At 48.9% G+C, this 25513-nt stretch overlaps 1 protein-coding gene across 1 annotated transcript; it reads left to right on the forward strand.

Moving 5' to 3' along the window:
• Positions 1-2972: 2972 nt before the first annotated feature.
• LOC148162117 (putative phospholipid-transporting ATPase IIB) lies at positions 2973-25513 on the forward strand. The gene is made up of 3 exons (XM_088020284.1): positions 2973-3103; positions 21876-21988; positions 25145-25513. The coding sequence occupies exons 1-3, from the start codon at positions 2980-2982 to the stop codon at positions 25469-25471; spliced, it is 564 nt and encodes a 187-aa protein (XP_087876410.1). The 5' UTR covers positions 2973-2979; the 3' UTR covers positions 25472-25513.

Genomic DNA, 25513 nt, shown 5'->3' on the forward strand with positions numbered 1-25513 from the left:
TGGGGAGGTTGAGTGGGCCAGAGTTGATTATTGAGATAAGGGAAATGAAAGGGAAAAGGAACCTGGAGTCCTTCAGCAGTTCTGGCTCAGGTGACAGGTGGTCCCAAGGAGTGTTTCCTCCTCCTTGAGAAAGAGTAGATTTCTCTGTTTTGTTTTGTCTGGCACCGGAAGACGAGGAAGGGGGAATGTTACCCTCCCTTGTATATATTCATGTAGAGGGGATCTGTGATGAGTCTGAGGTAGGATCGTCTGCAGGCAACAGAATACACTGGTCTCAAGCCCAGGACAGAGGTCCAGATTCCTAGAAGAGACTTGAATGTTCCCCTCCACGTGCCCAGCGTTGGGAGAGTGCAGCCAGTGAGGATCTTGGTGCCATCCCTTGCCATCCACGGTGTGTCAGGAAGAGGTGGATGGGGCGCCTGGATGGCTTCCTCAGTGGGCATCCGACTCTTTGTCTCAGCTCGGGTCTTGATTTTGGGGTCATGGGTTTAGACCCCACATTGGGCTCCGCACCCCAAAAAAGAGGTTAAAGATGTCCCAAAATGAAAAATTTGCGGGGAGATTCAGATAAAACGGTATCTGTGCCATTTCCCACAGATGACAATTTACAGGAAAAAGCTTTGATTACTTTTGATAGAACTTCTCATTAAAATGACTTTTCTTTTGCTCAGATTAAGATCTACACATACGCCTCAGTCAGGCAGGAGTGTGTGAGCCCTTTTGGGCGGCTGCGTTCCCTGGGGAGCGCTGCAGGCGCAGGGCCTGGCTCAGCCGGGAGCCCGAGTGCCGCCCAGCGCCACTGCACCGTCGTATCACAGGACAGTCTGAATGCAGCAGGCAGCGGGTGGGCTGAGTGGGGTCCTGGCCCCACCGTGGCACTGAGGGAAATAGGCCTCCTGTTTCTCCAGGGCTCGGGTTCCCTCCTCCGACATTTCCCGGCGGTGAGGTGAGGCCAGGTGGGACTGTTTGGTCAGGAAGGAGCCCCCAGGAGGCGCCTGCTCCCCGGTCAGCCTTGTGCTCGGCTGCGGCGCCCCTTCTTGACACTCCTGACGCTGCGCAGAGTCCAGGGGCTCCGTTTCGGTGTGTGTGACAGCGAGGGCCACCGTGGCCTTCTTGTTCACGTGACTGTCTAAAATGGCAGACAGCTTTTCCACTTCATTTGAAATGGATCTCTTGATCACAAAATCACAGTTGGTCAGTTAGCAATAAAATGAGCTTAAGAGAACTGGTATCCATTACCTTTTGATCTATCTCTGTAATTCTCAAAATGGTAGGCTTAATGTTTTCTTGTTCATAGGTCATGTTACTGTAAAGTACTTTACTAGACGTGCGGAGGTCTAAATTTTAAAATTCTATAAATTAGCACATTACTAAGTATAGTGATGATAATTATACTTACTCTGTCAACTTAGTGTTTGAGGTTTGAGCTTCTAGAGATTTTTAACATTAAAAAGCAAACTATATGAACATTTGACCAAAATATACAATGTGTGTAAACTCAAGCTTCTGCTTCCTGTGTGGTATTTCAGTCTTAGTTGAAGATACATTTTCTATGATAGTTTTCACCTGTAAAGTGAACTTGTGTTTTATTTTTCCTTGAAGATTATCCGCATTCTCTGTTCACTGGCCTTGAGGGTGTGTGCCGTCAGCCAAAAATAGTCCACTGACGTTTATTTGTGACTCAGTATTTCGTGAAATAACAAATTCTTACAGCTATGTGACAATAGCAGTGGTTTTATTAAGCCCTAACCGTTCATGATTTGAAGAGAGCACCGCAGATGAACCCAGAAGGTGCTCCTTGGGTTTCCACTCCGCCCCAAGCCCAGCAGCACCCTGTGAACTCTTGAAAACTTCCTGCCTGCCTGTGGAAGTCTGTGTACTTGTCAATTAAAACTCTTCTTTCTGACCCTCAGAGTTCTTAGGATTTTTAAGATGTGAGCTTTATGGACAAATAGCTCATTATGATTATTTTAATTTTCTTTAACTTACCTACAAATTGGACTCTCTCCACTGACTCTGAGTCCTCCACGTTGCTTCTCAAGGGTGCGTTTCTTAGTAGGTAGATCTGTATGAATTGCCGTGTTGGTCATAATGAGTGACTGTCAACAGCTTCCCTGCATTGTGTAGGTATATCACATACCACATCTGCTCTTTTCTTGACAAAATCCAATCAGGCACAGATTTTTTTCTAGAATTGGAAGCATATCTGAATGGTCTTGAGTCTGAATGTGAACGAGAGCAAAGCTGGTTGTGTGTGAAGTTGGGAGCAGAGTGAGCACGTCCGTAAGCCCCGCAGGGAGCTGAGTGCCGCTGGGGTCACAGAGGAGCCCTTCATCCGTTGCCCTGACTGTGAAACCCACATTCTGCACCATGGTCTGGCCCCTGCCACGTCTGATCCCACCTCCTGCCACTCTCCCCCGCTGTGCTTCTGCTCAGGCCACACCACCGCCCCAGTCCTCAGGGAGGTCCCTGCTCGGGAGCCTGGTATTGTGAGGGGCCTAGTCTTCCCAGGATGTGTTCGGTCCGGCATTCATCGTCCCAGGAGAGCATCCTGTTTGTTCTTGTAAAATGAGCGGATCAAGGTCATGATGCATTTTGAATATCTGTTCCGAGTGGGATGCTGCCTAAACCCCTTACACACGCACCCTCTCCTTTGTGTCTGAGCGGGGGTACTTAACGCACATCCACCTTCTCCTCCCACATCTGCCTCCGCACGCCCCACTGGAGGACCAGGATGAGGAGCCTGTTTACTGTCGCCTACAAACATGATAAGGGGCCTCAAAAGGTTTGTTGGCTTAAGTGTCAACAAATTCATTTATTTTAAAGTCTGAAATACAGTATTACCTATTTAGTTCCCGTGAGGTTAAAGATAATACGCCTGTATGGAAAACGTGAGTTTGAACATATCGTGTAGGTTTGGACCCTGCTAACGATTGTAATGAACCGGTTTTGTTTGGCAGTTTGCGTGTGAACTTGGACATGGGCAAAGCCGCATATGGATGGAAGATCATGAAGGACGAGAGCATCCCCGGCACGGTTGTGCGGACCAGCACCATCCCAGAGGAGCTGGGGCGCCTGGTGTACTTGCTCACGGACAAAACAGGTACTGCTCCTGGTTCATGTTTGCCTTTGCGTGCTCGCCGGCGTCCAGGGCAGGGTGACGATGGTGTGCATGTGCCTGTGTGCGCTCACCGGCATCCAGTGCAGGGTGACCCTGGCGCGTCTGTGTGTGCATGCATGTGTGCGTGCGTGCATGTGTAGCGGCGTATTGAAGTCATTCAAATTTAGGATTTTCCAGACTCCGCTGAACACTGGCACACAACTAACCTTCACCTTTGAATAAACACAGTATCATTAGAATTAGCAAAATGTTAAATCCTTAGAGATTTAAATGACATGTTTATATATTTTTGATTCTCTGCTGCCATAGCGTTCTTTGTTTTATTAGTGCGGCTTCTGGAGAGGAAATACTGCTTGCCTGTTTATTACAGGATGATACTTGTGAGCTGTTGGAAGAATGTAACACGATGTGTGTGGGTTTGGTCTTTTGACAGTAATGTTCTCCTGAAGAGCCTTCCAAGTGACTATCCCACCCTCAGGTCCCTGCCCCAAATTTTATTTGCCCTTATTCCATCAAAGAATCCTTGTCAATCCTTAACATAATAAATAAAACATAAACTGAATCCAGTGAAAATCCTAGCAACAGGTGAAATCCCTTCCTGATTTCTTCATTCATAGTTTAAATTCCTGGTAACTCTTGGGGCACCTGGTGGCTCAGTCCCTTGCCCATTGACTCTTGATCTCAGCTCCGGTCATGGTCTTAGGGTCGTGAGATCAAGCCCCGTGTTGGGCTCTGTGCTCAGTGGGGGAATCTGCTTGAGATTCTCCCTCCCTCCGCCTCTCTCCTCAGTCACATATGCTCTCTCTTTAAAATAAATAAGTCTTAAAAAATATCTCATAGTAATTCTTAGTGAACTAGAACTAAGGATACTTGTATAATATGATAAAATGTGTCTCAAGTAAAATTCAACATTATTTTTAATAAAATACTAGAAAAAGCTTAGTCTGGAAAGAGAGAAATCTAACCGCCCTATTAACATGTTTCATTCTGGCCGTTGCAGTAAGACAAGAACTAGAAATAAGCTCTCTGCCTGAAAGATGGAGCAAATATTTGTAGATGAAATAATGAACCAAGGGAATCAACTGCTAAGAGTACGAACCAATGAAGTGTCAGGTCACAGGTCAGAATAATAAAGTAGCTCCCTGCGTGTCAAGTGGACGGAAGAGGGAAGGCCCCACTCGTGGTAGCGCAAGCACGTGTGAAACACGTGGGCATACCGACGTGAGGGGAGTGAAGGGCGTGTGTGAGGATGATCAGACCTTACAGAGAAACGTGAAGGAAGACGTAAACCAGTGAAGGGACAGACTGCAGTCTCCAGCGCAAGGTCCCCAGCGCGAAGATACGGGATTGCGTAGAGCCTGCCTTCACGATGAAGTGATAGGTTTACTGCAGTTCCAGTCAAAATCCAGTTGCCTGTGGCACGTGGTTTTGTTTTGTTTTTTAATTTAGAGTGGGTTTTTTTGTTTTTATTTAAGTAATCTCTATCCCCAGCGTGGGGCTCAAACCCACAACCCTGAGATCAGGCGTCACACACTCCACTGACTGAGCCAGCCGGGCACCCCAGCGGCATTTGGTTGTGGTCAGGGTTGGTCATTATGGCACGTCGGGGGCTGTCCCGTCAGGTGATGCTCGTAAGTCCGAAGAACTCCAAAGTAACGAGGAGCTCAGACTCAAGAAGGTAGGCTGCGAAAATGCCATCAGATTTCTCCCTTCCCATCCTCACTGAGCCGACAGGAAAAGATCCAGAGAATAAAGTGTGGGAGACACGCAGGCGTGCCTCCGCAGAGGTTGAGTTATTTCTGGGAGACAGGTGGGACTATTTTGATGGAGAAGCTGGAGTGAAGCAAACCCAAACTCAAAAAGATTCCTGAAGTGACCCCACAGAAGAGCGTCCTGGGGAATCTGTGAGTTTACAGCACACAGGTCTGTGGGGGGCGGCACGGGAGGCTGTCAGGCTGCCCACCGGCGGCAGGAAAAGCCCAGCTATGCTCAGCCCTGCACTCAGCAGCCTGGACCTTGTGCATAAATACAATCGGAAACCAGGAACAGCAGCATGCACTCGGAGTCCCGCACAAACAGGCACGCTGTGCCCCAAGTGCACAGATCTGTGCGTGTTCACAGAGAAGCCCAACGGAGCCCTGAGGCAAGGGTGCCGCATGACAGAAGGACTTAGTCACACCTGCAAATTCAGTGTCAGAATTAAACTACATTTCCACATACCAGCAACAGTGGGGGCACTTAATTCCAAAAAGGCCAATTAGAATAGCAGCAAAATGTATAAAGTAATTAGAAATAAATCCAAGCAGAACTTGTGTAAAGCCTGCATGGATATAAGTTTGAAGACCTGAGCAGGAGCTAAGCGAGAGGGTGGGCATCTCAGTGCCACACCCCGTGTGGAAAAGTCCGACCTGTCTGAGGCGCACACTGCCCCAGGACCTTGTCTGCACCATTGGTGGGAGCGTTACCTGGTGGCCACCGCTCTGTCCGAACGGACGAGCCCCGACAGCCTGCGCACCGCGGTGCCCCTCTGGCTCCTGCTCCCCAAGGAGACACGTGCGCACGCGCAGCAGGAGACAAGCCCAGGGATGTCCATGGCATCATCTTGGACAACAAAACCAGACTGAACATAACAAAAGCGGTTATCAGTACAATGCATAAATTGTGGAGTGTTTGCAGTTGAATGCTAACTAGCAATGACGGTGTCACGGTTTAATGTTGAACCCAGAAAGGTCTGGGGCCTTCCCCTCTCGGAATTCTGTGCTCCCCTCCTGCCCTGTGTGTGAGGTGCGCGGCGTGCTTATCCGGGGAGCAGGTGCGGGCTGGGCTGTCCTGTCTGCAGCCCACCTGCTCTCGTGGCCACTGAAATCTGCATGTAACACAGCTAAGTGTGGTGCCTGTGATTTCACGTCGGTTCGCAAACGAGAAGCATATGTCAGCACACAGTATGCTTGAGAGTGACTGGTTCTCTCTCCTCTTCCCGTGTCTCTGGATGTGTGATATCAGCAAGGGAAGAAGGATTTTGTGACATCATTTCTTCTTAAAATGCTAACTTTTTAGTATGCATTTTAAATGGTGATGGGGTCATCATTCTCCTTTGTTTCATCATAGCTCCTCCATTTGTCTTTGAATTCTGAGTTCCATCCAGGATAAGGAAGAGTGGTTTTGCCCAGAGTCATAAAGTAAAACCCCATTTTCCTCATGTCTCACTCTGCTGCTTTCACAAAGCAAAAATAAATAATCTGGGCTTCTGAGATTTAAAAAGAATTACAGAACATTATATAAAATATGTGAGTGAGAGAATTTTACACATTTCATTTTCCAAAAGGCCTTTTTGTTCCAGAAGTCACTGAAGGGACCCTCTGTCACCACTTCCTAGTGTTGGAGCCACATGGAGTTTTAAACATTTTTAGTGTTTTTAAAAATTTTTGGTCTTGAGCTTTTTCAGACCCTTTCTCCGTAATCGGAAGGTGAACGCCACCCACGGCACATCAGGCGAGCCACACGCTGTGCCAGCCCTGTGCCTGTCCTCGCCCTGGGGCCATGGGGCCGCGGGCACTTGCCCTTCACGGGTCCTCCTCCCTGAGGGCACTCAGGAGGGAGTGTTGCCTTGGCTGCTTCTAAAGGCCACACGGACCAAATCGCAGGAGAAGGACATCGAGGACGAGTTGTGTAATTGTCACCACACTGCCAGCACGTAGTAGGACTAGTCTAGAAACCAGCTTCTCACACAGATGGAGGCCGCCGGCACACGGGGGTTGGGCCCTCACCTCTGGGCAGCGGGCGGCCTCCGGGGACCCCCAAGCCTCCGAGCAGAGCCATGCGTTGTCTGCCGGGAGGGCTGCATGGCTCGAACTTGCGCTCACCTGCCCTGCCGGGGGGTCCGGCGCAGCTGTGTATCTGTTGTTACTGGGAAGCGTCGTCCGGCAGGGACTGAAGTAACTGTGCTCTGTGTTGTAGTAGTCTCGTCGTGTGACTGATTCAGGTCCTCTGCAGTTGGCCGGGGCCCAGTGGTCACTATGGTGGGCTCCACCATCGCAGAGGGTCTGACGGGGGTGGTGGTTTGGCAGAGGGTAGAGAACTTGGGGTGTAAGACCGTATGCAGACATCATCTGCTTAATCGAATGAGCTGCTGTGTGAGGAGCCTTTCGCTGCTGACCTGCCCATAAGGCGGTCCTCGGTGTGATCGTGATCGGGCTTGTGCCTCATCAATACGCTTTCTGACAAGAAGCGTCCATCACGCGGCCTCTCGTTTGCCCCAGCAGAACAGAGAACGAAGTGTCCCGCAATTGCATTACAGTTTCCTTCTTGTGGTCAAGAAAGCGGTGTGGTGTAATTAGGTTTGATTGGGGTGCACGTTTCCGGTAAGATCTGAAATGAATGATGTTGCCATAGTGACGCGTGTGGCCAGCAGTGCGTGAAACATGAAGCAGTTCATTCGACAAGAGCAGACATCTGTTAGCTGCCAGGGTGCAGAGCATGTTGACACTGCCCAGAAATGGTGGACGTGCCGTGATAACTGAGCAGACGGCGCTGGCATGCTAGGGCAGGTCGTCTGCACCGAGTCCGCTGGGGAGCCCCCATCTCTACGCCGGCTGCTCCTGAGAGCGGTGCTGCGGAGGGCTCGGAAATCCTAAAACTTCGCTCCGGCTGCAGCCTGTTAGAGCGAGCCGCGAATTCCTTTGTTGGGAATCTTTATGCTCCTGTATGACAGAGCATTCCCAAACCACGCCCTGAGACAGGTCATTTAGGATGCGCACCGTGTCGATAGCACCCGTTACCTGGCTTGGCCGTGCGGTTTGCACCCGGCTCGTGTCAGCTCCCAAGGCCGCATCCTCTGCAGCGGGAAGCGCCGTGTCCACAGTGGCAGGGGCAGCGGACCATGGCGTGCGTGCCTCGCCGGGGAGACCTGGAGCTGGGGGTTATGTCCCGTAAGCCAGGGGCCCTGTAAGCTGGGGCCAGGCACAGGCTCTCTGGCCTGCAGACGACAGCTGGGGCCTCTGGCGCCAACACACCTGCAGGGTCTGGCACTGTGCATGACCGGAGCGCGCACTTGTGTGTGTGCTGGGCTGTTCACCCCAGGTGAGGCACTTGATGCAGGCAGTGGTTGAACAGAGGCCTATTGTACTGGGAACCGCGGTCTTCTGAGAAAGCCTCATTTACAGCAAATACAGATTAACAAAGAATATGGCCACAGTCTGCAGGGTATTAGAAGTTGTGTTTCCATCCCTCATTGCTTCGTGGTAAAGTCTGAGTAGCTTTGTGTTGATCTCACGTGATCATTGCTCACGGCCTGGAGCCTGCGCTGGAAGTCCATGGGGTTGGGTGGGTGGCCTGTCCCCAGTGTGCCGCGGGCAGACTTCCCTTTGTTTCTGTGTGGTTGCCACGCCCTGGCTGTCCCACGCACGAGCTGCGGTGTGGCCGCGCCACCCGCCAAACACTGGGTCAGAACACTTTGCAGCTGCGTCTCCAGCAACGTGTCCTCTGCCTGCCTGTGAATCGTCTCCGTCGCTGCCCTGAGACGTGTTCCTGCAGGACTTTGTCCTTAGAAATTGAGTTCCCCTCTACCTGCTTTGCTGCTCGTCCTCCAGAGCCCTCTGCCTTATTAAGGAGCTACAGCATTTTCCTTCTTCAGGAATCACAAAACACGCCTTTTGTCCAAAGACATTTTCCGTCCCTGGCGCTCTCCTAACGGCCAGGTCGCGGGGAAGCCTTCTGGTGGCGTCTGCCCATCCCTATCATGAAGCTTCAGACTTGGGACATACTAACAGTTGAATTAAGATGACAAAAATTGTATGACCTATCAATTGATTGAAATCATGAAAATTGTTTAAGATTTGAAAAGCGGTTTTGCATTACTGACTCTTTTAGTAACTGGCTTAACCTTAGACGCCCCTGCTGTACAAGAGGGTGTAGAAAGTCTCAAACTCGCCCTGACTTTCCTGCTCAGCGTTTTACAGGGTCTGCTGTGAAATAGAAACATCATTGAAAGTTAAAAAGATCCTTCCAGGATTCACCTTAGTATGTTGGAAGATACGCGCCCCTACATAAAGGAGCGTCTGCATCCATAACCCAGTCTCTCACCCAGCGAGATGCAGATGCATTCATCCAAATGGCAAAATAACTGAGCCAAAAATTTCATCGTTTATTTGATGAAATGATAGTCATTTGTTTGAATATGTCTGTTATAACCTCCATAAAACGTGATTTATCAGCAACTAGGACGAGGGTACCAGATGCAGCATTTGACTCGGACGGCAGGCCACTGGGGCAGGTCGCGCCAGCGTTGGGCACAACCACCGTGTGCTGTCAGTGCGGTCCGAGCTCCCTCACAAGGCCACCTGGTGCACAGCAGCAGCCCCCTTGCTTCCCTGCCCTCGCTCAGCCCTCGGTGACCCCTGGTCGACCGTATGCCTCAGCCGGTCTGCCTGTGCTGGACTTCTCCCAGGAGTGGAAGCTCACACCGTGTGGCCTTCTGTGTCTGGCTTCATTTGCTCAGCAGACTCTTTCCAGGTTCACCCGCACTGTCGCGTGTCTCAGTACCTGACTGCTTTCTATTGCAGGCGATACTCCGTCATGTGGATAGACCACATTTCATTTCCATCTCAGTTGAGGGACATTAGTGTAGGTTTTCCTGTTTCTGTTTGGAAGAATGCTGCTATGAGCAAGGTTCTAGCCAGGGCGGGTAGGCAAGAAGAGAAAGGCATCCATGCTATAAAGGGGAGTGAAGCTAGTTGTGTGTGACATGGTCTTCAAACAGAAAATCATAAGGAGGGGTGCCTGGGTGACTCAGTCGTTAAATGTCTGCCTTTGGCTCAGGTCATGGTCCCGGGGTCCTGGGATCAAGCCCCTGCTCCCCAGGAAGCCTGCTTCTCCCTCTCCCACTCCCCCTGCTTGTGTTACCTCTCTCACTGTGTCTCTCTCTGTCAAATAAATAAAATCTTTAAAAAAAGAAAATCATAAGGAATCCCCTAAAATCTGTTAGAAGCAATAAATGAATTTAGTAAGGTTTGAGATACAAGATGAATATACAAAAATGAATTGTATTTCTATACGCTAGCAACGAACTATCCAAAAATAGAATTAAGAACACAATTCTGTTTATGATGGCATCAAAAAAATGAAATCAGTATTTTATAGTGTTAAGATGGCAATAGGATTCCCCAAATTGATTTACAGATTCTACACGATTCCTCTCAACATCCCAGCTGCCTTCTTTGGAGAAATTGACAAGCTGATCCTAGAATTCCTGTGGAAATGCAGGGAGGTTGGGCGCCCAGAGTGGTGTAAACAATCTTGGGACAAGAGCAAATGGAAGGACTCCACAGTTCCTCATCCCAGAGCCTGCCACCAGGCTGCAGGGATCAAGACAGGATGGTGCTGGTGTGAGGACAGACCTTGAGATCGAGGGGGTGGCATCCACAGTCCGGACATCAGTCCCTAGCTGGACACTCAGACGACTTCCAATAAGGCTGCCAGGACGGTGTGCCGGGAGGAACTAAAGCCTGACGCTGCCGGTCGACTGGATTCCAGCACGGGTGCCGCCATCCTCACTGGGGAGGACCAGCCCCTTCAACTGACAGGCAGGGAGAGCAGGACGTCCACATACAGAAGAATGAAGGGGGACCCCTACCTCACACCACACACAAAAACTAGCTCCAGATGGATCACAGACCTACATTGAAGACCTAAAATGATCATTTTTTTTAAACTGCTGAGTTTTCAGAAACTACTCTAAACTTGTCTTTTGTTTCATTCTCTTTGGCTCCATGAAGCACCAGAATAAAGAACTTCTAGGTATCTATCTTAATAGAAAGCTTTATAGGGCACCTGGGTGGCTCAGTTGGTTAAGCGACTGCCTTCAGCTCAGGTCATGATCCTGGAGTCCCGGGATCGAGTCCCACATCGGGCTCCCTGCTCAGCGGGGAGTCTGCTTCTCCCTCTGACCTTCCTTCCTCTCGTGCTCTCTCTCTACCATTCGCTCTCAATAAATAAATAAATAAATAAATAATCTTTATAAAAAAATAAAATAAAAATCTTTATAAACATAACCCAAAAAATAAAAAATAAATGTAAACAAAGCCCAAAAGAAGAAAGAAATAGTTTAAATCTGGATATGTTATCTTTTAATTATTTTAAACTAAATTTTTAAATGCAACAGTGTATTTACTATTTTAGCATGTGCTTGTATGTGTCTATGGGAACTCTGTGGCCTCCCATAATTTCAAGGGGTCTTTGTGCATTACTCTAGAGAGTTCTCCAAACGGCAGCAGGAAGCAAACGTAACTGCGTAGTTGGAGTTTTCATCTCAGAACTTAAAATGCTATCACCAGGCTGACTGAGGACAGTGAGCTAAAGCAGTGTATTAAGGTAGCAGTCACTCGGGGCACCTGGGTGGCTCAGTTGGTTAAGCGACTGCCTTCGGCTCAGGTCATGATCCTGGAGTCCTGGGATCGAGTCCCGCATCGGGCTCCCTGCTCAGCGAGGAGCCTGCTTCTCCCTCTAACCCTCCCCCCCTCATGTACTCTCTCTCTCTCATTCTTGCTCTCTCAAATAAATAAATCTTTAAAAATAAATAAATAAAAAATAAAATAAAATAGCAGTCACTCTACAGCTCCAGATTTGCTGTCTAGAAACAGTCTGTGATCGGAGCAGTAATCATGATGTGCCTTTGGTTTTGGAAAATACTTGCTGTCCACATGGAGTATTGCATTTGGGAATGCCAGAATGCTCGTCTTCAGTAGTCTCGGGAGCAAGATGCTCTGAGTAAACCATCTACCATGTGACTCAGAGAGATGCCACCCTCAAGCTGTGGTGGGTTAATGGGCATAGGACCTGATCGTTGGCACAGGAAGAGGCGGGCGGATGTGCCTCTGACAGAGGGGCTCTGCCTCTGCACAGAGTGTCTGCAGAGCCCAGAGGCCCATCAGCACCCAAGTCCAGACCGTAGGGAACACACTGGAGCAAGTTCATTTACAAGGAAGAACGAGAGAGCAGAGAAGACTGTGGCCTTGGGCTCAGGAGGCTTCACCTGGACCCACACTCAAGCAAACAGTGTAGAAACACAACGGGAACCAGGCCTGGCCTTGGTATTTGATGCTGAGGAGCTCCTGCTGTTTGTTGCTGTGATAACATGGGGGTTACATTTATTGTAGCAGCCCCTTCTGTTGTTAATAGCTGACACGCTCAGGCAGGAAGTGGCAGGTCCCAGGAGCGTGGCCCTGAGGTGGTCCTTGCTGATGTGAGGCCTCCATTCGCCACTTTACATGATGCCATTCTGTCCGCTTTGGGGTACGTTGGACATTTCCCTTAAGAAACGCAGACGGGTTGGGACAGAAAACACATTGCCGGAAGTCAGTTCCTGGCACTTCTTGTTCTCACATTTGTAGTTGAAATTTCTTGCATGTTCTGCTTTATCCCCGCAGTCGGTACACCTGTGTACACGCATGTGCACATGCACACGTACGCACACACAGCACTGTGAGAGCGATGCTCCAGCACGCGCCCCGAGGGTGTCCCGGGTGCGTTTGCACACAGTCGGGCGTCTGGCCATAAGACATTCTAAGTCAGCGTTGTTCTCCTGAGGTCAGCTCCCATACTAGAGCAGCATCCGTGTGCCGGCGCCTGGTTGTCCTCGGGACCTCCCGGCGGGACCAGCTCCTCGTCAGCCCCTCCAGGGAAGCCGCATGAGCATGGAAGTCTGTAGACCTTCCTCTCCACAAACCCGCCCAGGTTCCCCTTGCTTCTCTCCGGCCCACCGAGGCAGAGGTGCAGAGGGGCTCACACCTGAGGGCAGGATGAGGTACGTGTCTGAAGAACCGTCAGCCACACCTCCCACACACAACCCCGTCGTGTCTCAGGTGCGCTTCCCGCCGCAGCGCGGCTTCCTGCTCGCACTCCGAGGCTGCCTCGTGGCGTTGACCGCCAGCCGTTAATAACTCCGTGCGTGGCTCCAAAAACCAGTTCAGGGGGACACGTGGTTTTTCTCTAAACATATTGTCATCTGCTTTTAAAAATATTCGCGTATTCCTAAATCCGTGTTAAGTACCACAAGTAACAATAGTCTGCAAAGTCAGGAAATTAAAAAAAGAAAAAAAAACAGTTTTTCCAACAGATCCAGTTTTCAGGACAGGAGGGTATTACGTAACAAAGCGTCTTCTGCTTTTTTGTTCAGTGCTTTCCAGCCTTGGGCTCTAGCTAGAAAACTTTTTCATCTGGTTGAGAAACAGTAATGTAATTGTTTCCGTTTCTGTCCTTTGGTGTCAGCATCCTGTATCTTTCTGCCAAACCTCCCCTTCCTCTTTATTTATTCATTTATAATTAAAATCAGTTAGCATATAACATATTAGTTTCAGAAGTACAGGTCAGTGATCTGTCAGTCTCATATTACACCCAGTGCACGTTACATCACGTGCCCTCCTTACTGCCCATCACCCAGTTACCCCATCCCCCACTTACCCGTCTCCCCTCCAGCAACCCTCAACTTGTTTCCTAGAGGTAAGAGGTTTGTCTTATGGTTTGTCTCCCTCTCTGGTTTCATCTTGTTTGATTTTTTTCCCTCTCTTCCCCTATGATTCTCTGCCTTGTTTCTTAAGTTCCTCGTTTCAGTGAGATCATATGATAACTGTCTTTCTCTGATTGACTTATTTCGCTCAGTATAATGCCCTCTAGTTCCAACCACATTGATGTAAATGTTCAGTATTCATCCTTTCTGATGGCTGAGTCATATTCCATTGTGTATATGGACCACGTCTTCTTTATCCATTCGTCTGTCGATGGACATTTGGGCTCTGTCTACAGTTTGGCTATTGTGGACATTGCTGCTATAAACATTGAGGGTCAGGTGCCCCTTCTTTTCACTACATCTGTATCTTTGGGGTAAATACCCCAAAGTATTTGGGGTATTTAGTAATTGGGTAAATACCCAATTGCTGGGTTGTAAGGTAGCTCTATTTTCAACATCTTGAACCTCCATACTGTTTTCCAGAGTGACTGCCCCAGCTTTGCATTCTCACCAACAGTGTAGGAGGGTTCCCCTTTCTCCACATCCTTGCCAACATTTGGGACGTTAAAATATGTGATATTACACTTAGCTTAATGAAGGACGAGATGTAGCTAAATCAGGTGCTTAGGCATATTTTGCCTTGATAAAACTAAAGTGTCATTCAATCATTATACTTAGTACTATATTTAATTCCATGAACCTTAGAATTACTTCCTAATCTTGCCGTTGGGAAGCAGAGGTTCATGACCTGACAGAGTCAGCACGTGCATGAAGAGCAGAGGCATCCCCAGTGTCAGGTGCCCGAGCTTACAGACGCCAGAGGCCATGCGTGCTGCCGTGCTCCACGTATCAATGTCTCCTCCGGCGTGAGGAGGAGGTCTCCTGCAGTACTGCTTTAGGAGAATCTTTGGTGCTGGAGAGGCCAGTGTGACCCCGGGTCCTGGAGAAGACGCAGGAGAACGCAGTCCGACCTGTGCCCTCTGCGCACGTCCTGTTCATTCCTGTGTCTTCGGTGAAGTGTCGTAGCAGGTTTCTTCCAGTGGCTGGTTGTCTGCTGCGTGCGGTACTGATGCAGCCAAGGGGTCTGGGTTTCTTTGTCATACTTTTTACTTCGATGCACTTTTGTATTCCTTACGTCGTGCGGACTGTGAACTCGTGGTAAGCGTGTGTTCGCCCCCGCCTTTGTTCACATGCTGTCTGGGTTTGTGAGTTGGGCATGCCCACACCCTCTCCCAGACAGGCTGGCTGTGACTTGGGACGGCTCGCTCACGCTGGGTCATGGGGACGTGCTTGTTGGACAGCAGTATCATGTCACCGCCTTGGCAATGGAGGCAATCGTGTGTTTCAATTCCGTTTTCCATGATGAGTGGAGAGTGTGGGAGGAGGACACGCTGATACCAAGCGTGAAATAAACATAGTTCTCATACACACGGTACAGTTGAGGTGATCATGGAAGTGCGTTTGAAAGGGAGCGAGGTCAAGCAGCCATCACTGAGCTTTGTCTCTTCGGTGTCTTGGCCCTGATCCAGTTGACAGCATACTCAATGGTGAAGGGAAAGAATCAACGTGAGGGGGACCGATTGCTGGAAGCGTGGTGTCTTAACACCGAGGCACAGGAGTGTGGGGTTTACGTTCCTCTTAATTCTCTGAAGCTGATCCTTCCTTTTCCCACACTCCAGATATTGCGTGGAACCACCATTGCCTTGTGTAGAGACCAGCTCTCTCCCCGGGCACTCTGGTCCAGGTGATAAGGGGCTGTGACTTGGGTATCAGGATTTAAAATCCCCCAGGTGGTGAGTGGGCAGCAGTGCTCAGGGTCTGCTGGGATGCACACAGTCAGACACAGAGCCACTGCCCAGCCTGAACGCAGCATCCCCACCCTGTTGATCTGAGGCCGTGGAGCAGGAGACCTAATCTCATGGGCACCTTGGAGGTCCTACCCACTCTGCTGCCTTGATGTAAAATACATGCAATCTTCAAAGAAAAACTATTCATTTAAAACCAAAATGTTTTATTATAACAGTGTGTAGTCTCAAGACTTCTTAAGAACGTGAGCATTTGCAAGGTATATATGGATAGGGGCACCTGGGTGGCTCAGTTGGTTAAGCGACTGCCTTCGGCTCGGGTCATGATCCTGGAGTCCCGGGATCGAGTCCCGCATCGGGCTCCCTGCTCGGCGAGGGGACTGCTTCTCCCTCTGACCCTCCCCGCTCTCCTGTACTCTCTCTCTCTCTCATTCTCACTCTCTCAAAATAAATAAGTAAATCTTTTTTAAAAAAAAGGTATATATGGATAGTAGAATTTACATAAGGAGACCAGTATAAATGTAAATTTATCACTAGGTAAGTAAATGTGTAACTGTCAAATCTTAACATAATTTAGGGCAAGTGCCTCTGAACAGTTCTGTGATTCTGAGCTGATGCCAGTCGACGGCCTTGCTGAGCACCCAATGTGGGCGGAAGGCATCCTGGTCAGTATAACGTGTGGGTCACTGGCATGGCCCTATATGTAAATTCAAACTGTACTCTCCGAAATCTCATCTTTAAGAATCTACCCCACATAAATAATGGTTTTGTAGCTGCATTTTTTGGTGATAACAAAAAATTTTAAACCATCTGAGTATCCGTGTTTGGGAGGAAGATCCAGCAGAACCTTGTGTACCATACTGGGTTTATGGTATACCCCCTAAAAATAACGTGGAATACCCCTGTGTGTAGTCATGTGAAAAAATAGTTTATAAATGCATACTTGTCTCTACCAGTGGAAAAGTTGGAAGAGGTTATATACCTAAACTAGGTGATCCCAGGGTGTGAGAGGGTACAACAAGTATTTACAACTTTTAATATAAATGAAGGCCTCCAATTCCAGAACGATGGAGTGGATGTTCTTCTCCCTGTCTGTCCTGCTGAGCACACCACGCACCTGACGTGCTACGTGCAGCGCACACAAGAAGACCGTGAGCGGGGAGGGAGGAAGGCAGGCTCGCCCCATCAGGAGGACCAGCAGTCAGTTCCCTGGTGTTCCGCTTCGTGCCCAGACTGGGGCCTGGAGAAGCCAGCGATGCAGAAATGCCAGTGGGCACAGACAGGCTGAGAAGAGCTGCTCTCTGTGACCGAAGGAGCAGCCTGGCAAGACGGGAACACTCATGCTTCCATTCCAGCCGTTGGAGAAAGCACAGCACAGGTGGCCCCATGATGATGTGATGGACGGAGGAGTTACCACGGCGGTGGCCATCCCATGGCCACATGTAAGTGTGTCCAGTCAGCGCATGGTGCAGCAGCAGCTTGCACAGTGTTCCCTGTCCATTTGTGCTCAGCAAAGGCCCCACCCTCTGTCTCCGAAGACCAAGTGGGGACCCTAGACTTCCAACCTCTCCTGGCTGTCCAGATGACCCAGCTCCCAGGCCAGCATGGAGTCTAAGAAGGCCAAGGGTCGGACTTTCATGTCTGCTGGGCGGGCAGCCTGGACGGCCATTGTCACAAACAGAATCAGCGCGGTGAAGAACTGATGGGTCGTGCCAGACTAGGGGTGGGCGAGGGCGTGGATGTGGCCACGGATGCAGGTGAGGACCATGTTGGTGCAGATGGGACGCCTCTGCATCTTGATGGCCATGCTGGCCGTGCAGATCCACACATGACGGTGACGTGAAGCTGATATGCTGCGCGGTGCCGGGCACTGGTCTGATACTGCGCTACTCGACATAGGGACGGCCAGTGGGGTGCCAGGCAGGGGATGCGGGCAGCCCCCTGTGCCGCTGTGGAATCCAGAATTGCTGCAGGAGAAGTCAGAAGAGAGGCCAGCAGCCCTTACTCAGGAGGCTGGCGGACACGAGAAAGGCCTATGGTAGGCATGCCACCCAGGGGGAGGAATCACACATTTCCTTGTGAGGTAGCAGTTTTTTCTTTAAACTAGAGTAGTTTCTTATGAAATGCATATGTTTCTTATTTTTTCCTATCATTTCATTGAGATTCCTGGTAGTTGCTATTTTCTAAACTGGAGAGCTCTAATTCTGTAATCGTCTAGCATTTCAGGGGCCTGGCAGGTCCCAGCAGCCGTGAAGTGCGCTGCCCAGCTGACATTTCATGTAGACGGTGGACATTGCTGGTTGTGTTTGAGGGAGGGAGGAGAATGAAGGGTCCTTATTCTAGGAAGGTGGCACCAGTCAGGAGGTCAGAAGCCATTCCCGAGTCTCGCAAGTCGGGATGAGCGGTGAGGGCCCCAGAGTACATGTAGCCGCGGCAGAGCCCCCGCACCACACCTGTGCGGCTGGTGTGAGGAGGTCTGAGGGTTGGCAGAAAGGACGGAGCATGATGAGGGCGGCGTGTGGGGCAGCTCCGTCACCCGCCTCCGCCTGCGTGCCTGTGGACCCCCTCGCCAGCCTCAGCCGGTGTTTCACGGTGAGGGGGTGGGCGGCAGGGGGGCGGCAGTGCCCGCAGTCAGGCGCTCAGGGGGCGCTCCGGCAGGGGCGGGTGCTGCTGGTCAGGGGGCGTGCGGGCCAGGTGGCGGAAGGGGAGGCCAAGGCTGTGCGTCCACAGGGTAGAACAACCATCCTAGAGGAAGAGTGGGTGGAGCTGGGCACCATGAGATCTGGGAATGGTGACACCTTAGACCCTAGAATGTCTGCAAAGCCAGAGAATCCTAACAGTGTGGCCCCAGCACGACACACACACAGACCAGGGGAACAGAAAAAACCGCACCCGTAAATGGGCAACTAAGGCAGGACGAGGAGGGCAAGAGCGGACAGTGTCCTCGCACGTGGTGCCACAAGAGCTGGACAGCAGCGTGCGGAAGAAGGAAACCGGCCCTTTGTCCCGCACCACACAAGATGAACCCAGGACTGAAGACCAGAAACCAGAGGTTCCAGAGGAGAACACGGGCAGTAATCTCTTTGACATCGGCCTTATCAACATTTATTTGGAACTGTCTCTCCAGGGAAGGGCAACAAAAGCTAAAATAAACAGACAGGATTCCATCAAATGGGATTTCATCAGACTACAAAGCCTCTTCAGAGCCAAGGAAACCCATCAACAAAATGAAAAAGGAACCTATTGAATGGGAGCAGATATTTTCAAGTCATCCATCCTGTAAGGGGTTAATATCCAAAAACATATGAAGAACTTAGACAACTTAGTATCAAACAATTAAAACGCCCCAGTTTAAAAATAGGCAGAGTATCTGAAAGGACATTTTTTCAAAGAATACCTGTAGACACATGAAAAGATGCACAACATCACTAATCGTGGGAGAAATACAAATCAAAACTACGATGATACATCTCCTTCACACAGGTCACAGTGGCTAAAATCAACAGGTGTCGGCAAGGATGCAGAGAAAGGGGAACCGCCGTGCACGGCTGGTGGGAACGCAAGCGGGCGCAGCCCCTCTGGAAAACGGTGTGGAGGTTCCTCAAGACATTAAAAGGAATCACCATGTGATCCAGCAATCGCACTTCTGGGTGTTTATCCAAACAAAATGAACACTAATTCACAAAGATACACACCACCCCTATGTTTGCAGCATTATTTACAACATCTGAGATCTGGAAACATCCCAAGCATCCATCCGTAGATGAATGGATACGGGAGAGGTGGTAGAGACCTATGTTACTCAGCCATAAAAATGAAATCTTGCCATTTTTGACAAAAAGAATGGACCTAGAGGGTATGATGCTCAGTGAAATGAGTCCGAGAAAGCCAAAGTTGCAGAATCCAAATAACCAAACACAAGAGAAACAGACTCAAAGACATGGAGACAAATGGGTGGTTGCCAGAGGGGAGGGGGCGGAGGAGGGGGGAGAGCCGCAAACCTCCGGTTATCAAATGAGTCCCGGGGATGTACAGTACCGCATGGGGAGTGTGGCTGGTGATACTGTACTAGGGCCGTGCGGTGACCGATGGCGACCGCACTCAGACGGGGAGCATTTTGTATAAAAATAGCGAACCGCTGCCGTGTACACCTGAAACAGATAGTGTATGTCAGCCTTCAGTTTTCACAAAAAAGAAACACGGAAGTGATCCACCCAGTTCCAGCAACAGCACTGTGAGACGGTGGGTCTTCGCACTGGGTGAACTGGGCGCATCCCCGTTCCATCCCCGCGGATCCCGCGGTGTGAGCCAGTGAGCAGGGCAGAGCACCCTTCGCTTAGGGTCTTTTGCCACTTGCGTTCAGTGGTTTACAAACCTAAAGAAATAGTAGTTTATTCTTGGTAGGAACTGTGCAGGCGTAGTATTCTTATTTTTGCCATACGTGTAAAATTGTTAGTAATAAAAAGGTTGAAAAGCATTATTTATTGTCATCGTATTTATAAACTGCCTCATACCACAGCCCACCATAGATTAGAAGCCTCACATTCAGTGTATGTCAGAGGAAAAAGTGTCTACAGGAAATTCTTTAATGATGTCAATCTGATAAGTAAGATATTTTTTTTTAAATAATAAATTTTCAGGGAACTGCTCATTTGGGCACACGTAACAGAGGTGAGCTTGGTGCTTATTCTAACAGGAATTAATGTACAATTTCATTAGCTTTTGATGATAGGTAACTATCGTCTTCATCTCAAATCTTTGATGTAAATAATTTCTAGAACTTCCTTATTTCATTTGGAAGCTGAATTGTTTTTAATTACATTCTTTAAACTATTTTAATTAATTCTGCTTTACTTAATGAGGATGACATAACCAGGAAACCCTTTTAAACTGTACTTCTCACATAATTTTGATTTCAGGAAACTTAGGTGCCATTTAATTGAGGTACTAAACGGGCTAAATAGAATTTTGAAAAAGCAAAATTTCTAAAACTGATCAGCATCCCTGAGAAGAGCTGCTCTTTGAAATTTATGAGACCCTAATGTATGTATTCTATCCATTCTTGTAAGAAGGTTATTCAAAACAGTCTCTGAAACAGTGTTATGAAATACGGATTTTCCTTTATGTTAACGTAGCCTTCCTGTCCTGTAGTGGGAGTTCTGAGCTATTTTGTTTTGAACACCAATGTGTATGGAGTCATGGATAGATGTGAAAACACTTTTTATTATATCTTCCACATCACATGTGCCAAAGAAAACAGAAGTTAGTTAATATTTTATGGGTGCCTTGTAACCGTGTGGAAAGCCCAGCTTCTAACTGACTGGGGATAGGATTGTTCATACCCACATTGATAATTACATCAGTCAGTGGGTGATCCTTCTGTGAGCTGTGAGGTAAGTGCAGAAAAGCCCGGGGGCCTACATGACCGCACTTTTCGTTACCGTACCTGACGCCCATGCTCACAGGTGTTCACACTTCCCCAGGTTGCTTTACTTCTAGAAAACCCAGTAAGCAAAAATCCTATGTGCGTATTGTGTGTGCATTTTTATATTAAGTGATACACATACACAATGTTTAGGGTTTTCAGAGTCATGAAGATGTGTAACATTGTGAATTTATGTGTCACTTTTAATGAAAATTCACCGTTTTTGAAATAATGTTAACGTCTTGCTGCCTTTCGTGATGTTACTTCACTGTATTTGGCAGACCCAAGACATCTCATAAAATTGACCTGTGCGTGCTCCTCTCTTAACTGACTTCCTTACACACCAGGGGTGAAGCACTTCCTCATGCTCAAGCACACGTGAGTGCCTGGCCTACATGGACTGGCTGTCCCCAGGAGTGAGCCCTGGCCATCTGGAGGGACGTGAGCACCTCCAGGCAGCTCACCGGGCAGAAGCCCAGCTAAAGAGAACGTGCCTCCCTGCTTACTGACCTTTCTGTTGCTCCACATGATGCAAGTGGTGCTAAGGGTTAAATGCATCTGTTTCTGTTCAATTAAAAATACTTAATTTTTCAAAATTGGGTGTTTTTTTTAAAAAACTGGTAGGCACGCTTATTTGGGACTAGTTGATGTCTTTCTCAGGCAGTGTTCTAGAGTATAATTACAAAGGTAGTGACTCTGTTTTCCAGTTTCACGCCTGTCTCTTTCAGAACAGGCAGAAGTTATATTTGTACCAAACAATGCATCTGAACTGAAAGACAGAGGCCACACTTTCTTCAGGTAGTTAGAGCCCTTCACGTTATCGCGCTCTTCCGGAGGGATCTGGGAGGGACACTTGTCCTCAGTGGGGAAGGACATTCCTAGCTGCTGGAATTACAGAGCAGAGCATTCTCACTGCCGAGGGGCGCCCCGCTATGAGAGCTCGGCCCGTGGAGGTCCACGTACGGGATGGGGAGTCCTGGTCCCGTTGATGAGCTTTCCTCTGTGACCTGGTCTTTGTTGCAGGAACCCTCACCCAGAACGAGATGGTGTTTAAGAGGCTGCACCTGGGGACTGTGTCTTATGGAGCAGACACGATGGAGGAGATCCAGAGCCACCTCAGGAATCCATACTCACAGGTAAGCTCATTGGCATCCGCACGGGAGCTGCCTGCAAAAGTGCCTGGCTCTGTCGAACCAGCCTGAACCCACTGTATCCGCTGATCTGGAAATCGGCAAACATCTTTGAATGTCCTAAAACACTCAGTTCTAATTTATAAATCAAGAGGCAGTTTTTGAACCAATTTTATTTTATTTTTTTTATTTTTTATAAAGATTTTATTTATTTATTTATTTATTTATTTATTTATTTGATAGAGATAGAGGGAGAGCACAAGCAGGGGGAGGGAGAAGCAGGCTCCCCGCCGAGGAAGGAGCCCGATGTAGGGCTCGCTCCCAGGACCCTGGGATCATGACCTGAGCCAAAGGCAGCCACTTAACCGACTGAGCCACTGAACAATTTTGAATAAGCATTTCTATATTGTAAAATAATAGAAAGGATATAATGACCTTAAACCATTTATTCATATTAAATAATTTTCTTAGTGAAATATTCCAAAAGATTACTCAGGATAGGTAGTATTTTTAAGACTATTAAGTAGAATACTGCATCACAGGTGTTTCTTACCAGTTCCTCTGGGTTTCTTCATAATTAGTAAGACTTTCTCATATTTTCTTGCCTTTTCCATAAACAGAAGTAGACACACGGGATCGTGAGCCCCGTGTCCCTGTCATTCGGCCTCAGCAGCTGTCCATGCACCGCAGACCTGGTTCCCTCCGTAGCCCTCTCCTCCTTCACCATATCACTGTGAAGTGAAACTCAAATGTCATGTTATTTCATCTGCAAATACATCGTCTGTGTCTGGATCAGATAAGGACTCCTTGGGTGGAGGCAGGGGGCGTATATCCTAAGTCTTGGCCTTTCCCTGGAGCTTCAGGAGCTCTCTGAAGTTGCAGGGACAGGAAATACACAGCCTAGTAGCCACAGTGTTTGCCAGAGACTTGGTAGGCCGTGCGCTCTGCAAGTGCGTCTGTGGCCCGGGAAGGTCCTGACACGCCAGATCCTGACATGGGGCCCACAGGGCCACGTGTTCCCACAGATGACAGGGTGTGGGGCAGGCAGACACAGGCCACTCTGCAAAGGTCAGTTTAGGCCGCAGAGGTCCCCTAGCCTGTTCTCAGGTAGCGTTCGTGTTGCACTCATTTGAATTCACTGATTCTGGGTAACCAAACCTTGCAAGCCCAGGGTGTCTAAGATGCTGCACACACAAGGCTGTGGTTTGAACCCAGTGCCAGCCATCACTTCCCTAGGCTGCTTTTCTGCCTCTCTGCTGGCCTATTGTGAGGTTCGGGCACCCCCGTTGTAACAGGCCAGCATATATCAGGTGCAAACGTGCCATCACCCGCCCCCCAGGGAAGCGGGGCCTCGCATGTACACAGACCACTGCCGCCTCGAGGCTCCCACGGGCCGTCTGGCAGCGGCGCCCCCAGAGGCTGTAGGCCCTGTGTATTGATGGTCATACTTCTGACTTGACTTCCACAGACGGGGCTGAGCCACACACGCCCTGAACAGTTTCTGCTCTGACCGAATTCAGGTGTACTGTCTGCCTTACATTCAGTTTGTGAAAACCTCTTTCTTCTGTAATGTTTACCAGAACGGCGTATACTTTACTTTTCAAGACGCTGTCAAAAGAAAAGTATCTAATGCATATGTGTTTATTGGATGTAATGATCACTTACACAAGCACACATATACTTAAAACCAAGCCCTTTCTTCAGTTGGATGTCACTCAGTGCAATACAGAGCATTTTGTAACCTAGAACATTTATTAACAGAAGGAAAATCTAAAAAGGAGAAGGAATAGGTCTTCCCTTCTCCTGGTAATCTAGGTCTAGGTCGAAACAGTACCAGGTAAAATCTGTTTTTAAAAAATAAATTTACATTATGCATGAATATGATTTTAATAGCTCCAAATAAGCTGTTTTCTAGAAAATTTAGAAACAGAAAGGATGAGTCAGTGTATAAAAATAGCAGATATTTAATACTTATTTCCACGGAGGAGGTCTTTTAAAAATCTTTTTTCGAAGCTGTCTGTTGGTTGGCTGGTTAGATAGTACTCTTTTGTAAAATTGATTTTATTACTGAGATTCTGTCTTTTTATTAAGATGATAATAGTCTACCAGGTCCACTGCAATGTAACATGAATCTTTCATAATCTGATTATATTTCCCCTCTGGAAGCATTTGGTGATGGAGGGCATAATCTTTAATGGCATTTGTGTGAAATGAAATTCTACAGCCATCGATAAACAGAGTCCTAAGGGGAGTCAGCCGTGTTGCGTGCCGCTCTCCCTTTGCCGTGCAAGCAGCAGGCGGGTGGGAGGCGAGCGCAGGGGAGAGGCAGTGCCAGCTGCTGAGCTGCACGAGCAAACCCTTCATTAGACAGCACTGTGACTTCACGGGCAGAGAAGTCACGGCTCGGTGGCTCTGCATGCCCCGTCCAAAAGCGAGAGCCTGGCTTTCTCAGGAGGGCCGTCACAAGTGGCCATGAAGGTAACCGAGGAGCCTCTGTGGTCCTGCTCCACCTCCCCCTGGAGCGGGGGGGAATGGCCACTCCACTGACGGAGGCGAGCGCCCTCGAATGCAGCCTGGTGCAGGGGGAGCCAAATGGAGGGAGCGGGGAGTCACGTCTGGAGCGCAAGAGTCTGAAATAGGAGGTGAGGATCAGTTTTCGTCAGATGCCGGGGTTACTGTCATGCACAAAACTAGCTCTTAATACAGAGGCTGTGACAGGCTGGATTCCTTTATTGTATTAAAGGAAGATTCGTAAGTATTTTTTCCTGCTTTTAGCTTTAGTCCACTTCAGGTACAGCACTTTTTAACGAAACATGAAAGCAGTTAGGAGCATATGGCTCTGGTTTGCTCTTTAACTCACCCCATCTTTACAAGGAGAACAAACATGACTTATTACGGACTTAGCAAGCCAATGCTATGGATCAAGTGAATGTAGAAAAGGAAAACCCTCCGACTCTAAGTACTGCAACAGTTTGGTAGCCGTGCCGACCAGGAGACGCGAGTGCTTACGGCGCTAGCACGGACACGTCACGTGAGCGAGCCCGTTCCCTAAGAGCTGCTTGTCTCATCCCTCACTGATGCACTCATAAAAATCACACGTGCTGGTAACTCCAGTATCAACTACGTTGTCTCTTTAATTTTGTGACGTTCGTATTTTATCAGATGCAGTCTCAAGCTAGCGGGAATGCTACCAGTTCAACACCACCAAGAAAGGCCCAGTCCTCAGCTCCCAAAGTGAGAAAAAGTGTTAGCAGTCGAGTCCACGAAGCTGTGAAGGCCATTGCGCTGTGCCACAACGTGACCCCCGTGTATGAGCCTCGAGCCGGCGTGATCGCGGAGGCCGAGTACGCAGAGGCGGACCAGGACTTCAGCGACGGGAACCGCACCTACCAGGCCGCCAGCCCTGACAAGGTCAGTTGGGGCCTCTTAGAGGATCTCAGATACAAACCTGCCTCAGAGGCACAAGAATTCGTTCTTCCAGGGGCATGAATGCAAGGGGAGCTTTATTATCGTGTCTAATGGTGCCTTAGC

The sequence above is a fragment of the Eumetopias jubatus genome, unplaced genomic scaffold, assembly GCF_037043125.1.
Source record: "Eumetopias jubatus isolate StellerSeaLion01/CBP00866 unplaced genomic scaffold, mEumJub1_p1.0 scaffold_20, whole genome shotgun sequence".
NCBI classification, from domain to species: Eukaryota; Metazoa; Chordata; class Mammalia; order Carnivora; family Otariidae; genus Eumetopias; species Eumetopias jubatus.

Excerpts from the sequence above, each read along its gene's own strand:
- LOC148162117 (XM_088020284.1), top strand. The coding sequence starts at position 2,980 with ATGGGCAAAGCCGCATATGGATGGAAGATCATGAAGGACGAGAGCATC. Across the intron at positions 3,104-21,875 it reads CTTGCTCACGGACAAAACAG|GAACCCTCACCCAGAACGAG; the intron begins GTACTGCTCCTG and ends TCTTTGTTGCAG. Across the intron at positions 21,989-25,144 it reads TCAGGAATCCATACTCACAG|ATGCAGTCTCAAGCTAGCGG; the intron begins GTAAGCTCATTG and ends GTATTTTATCAG.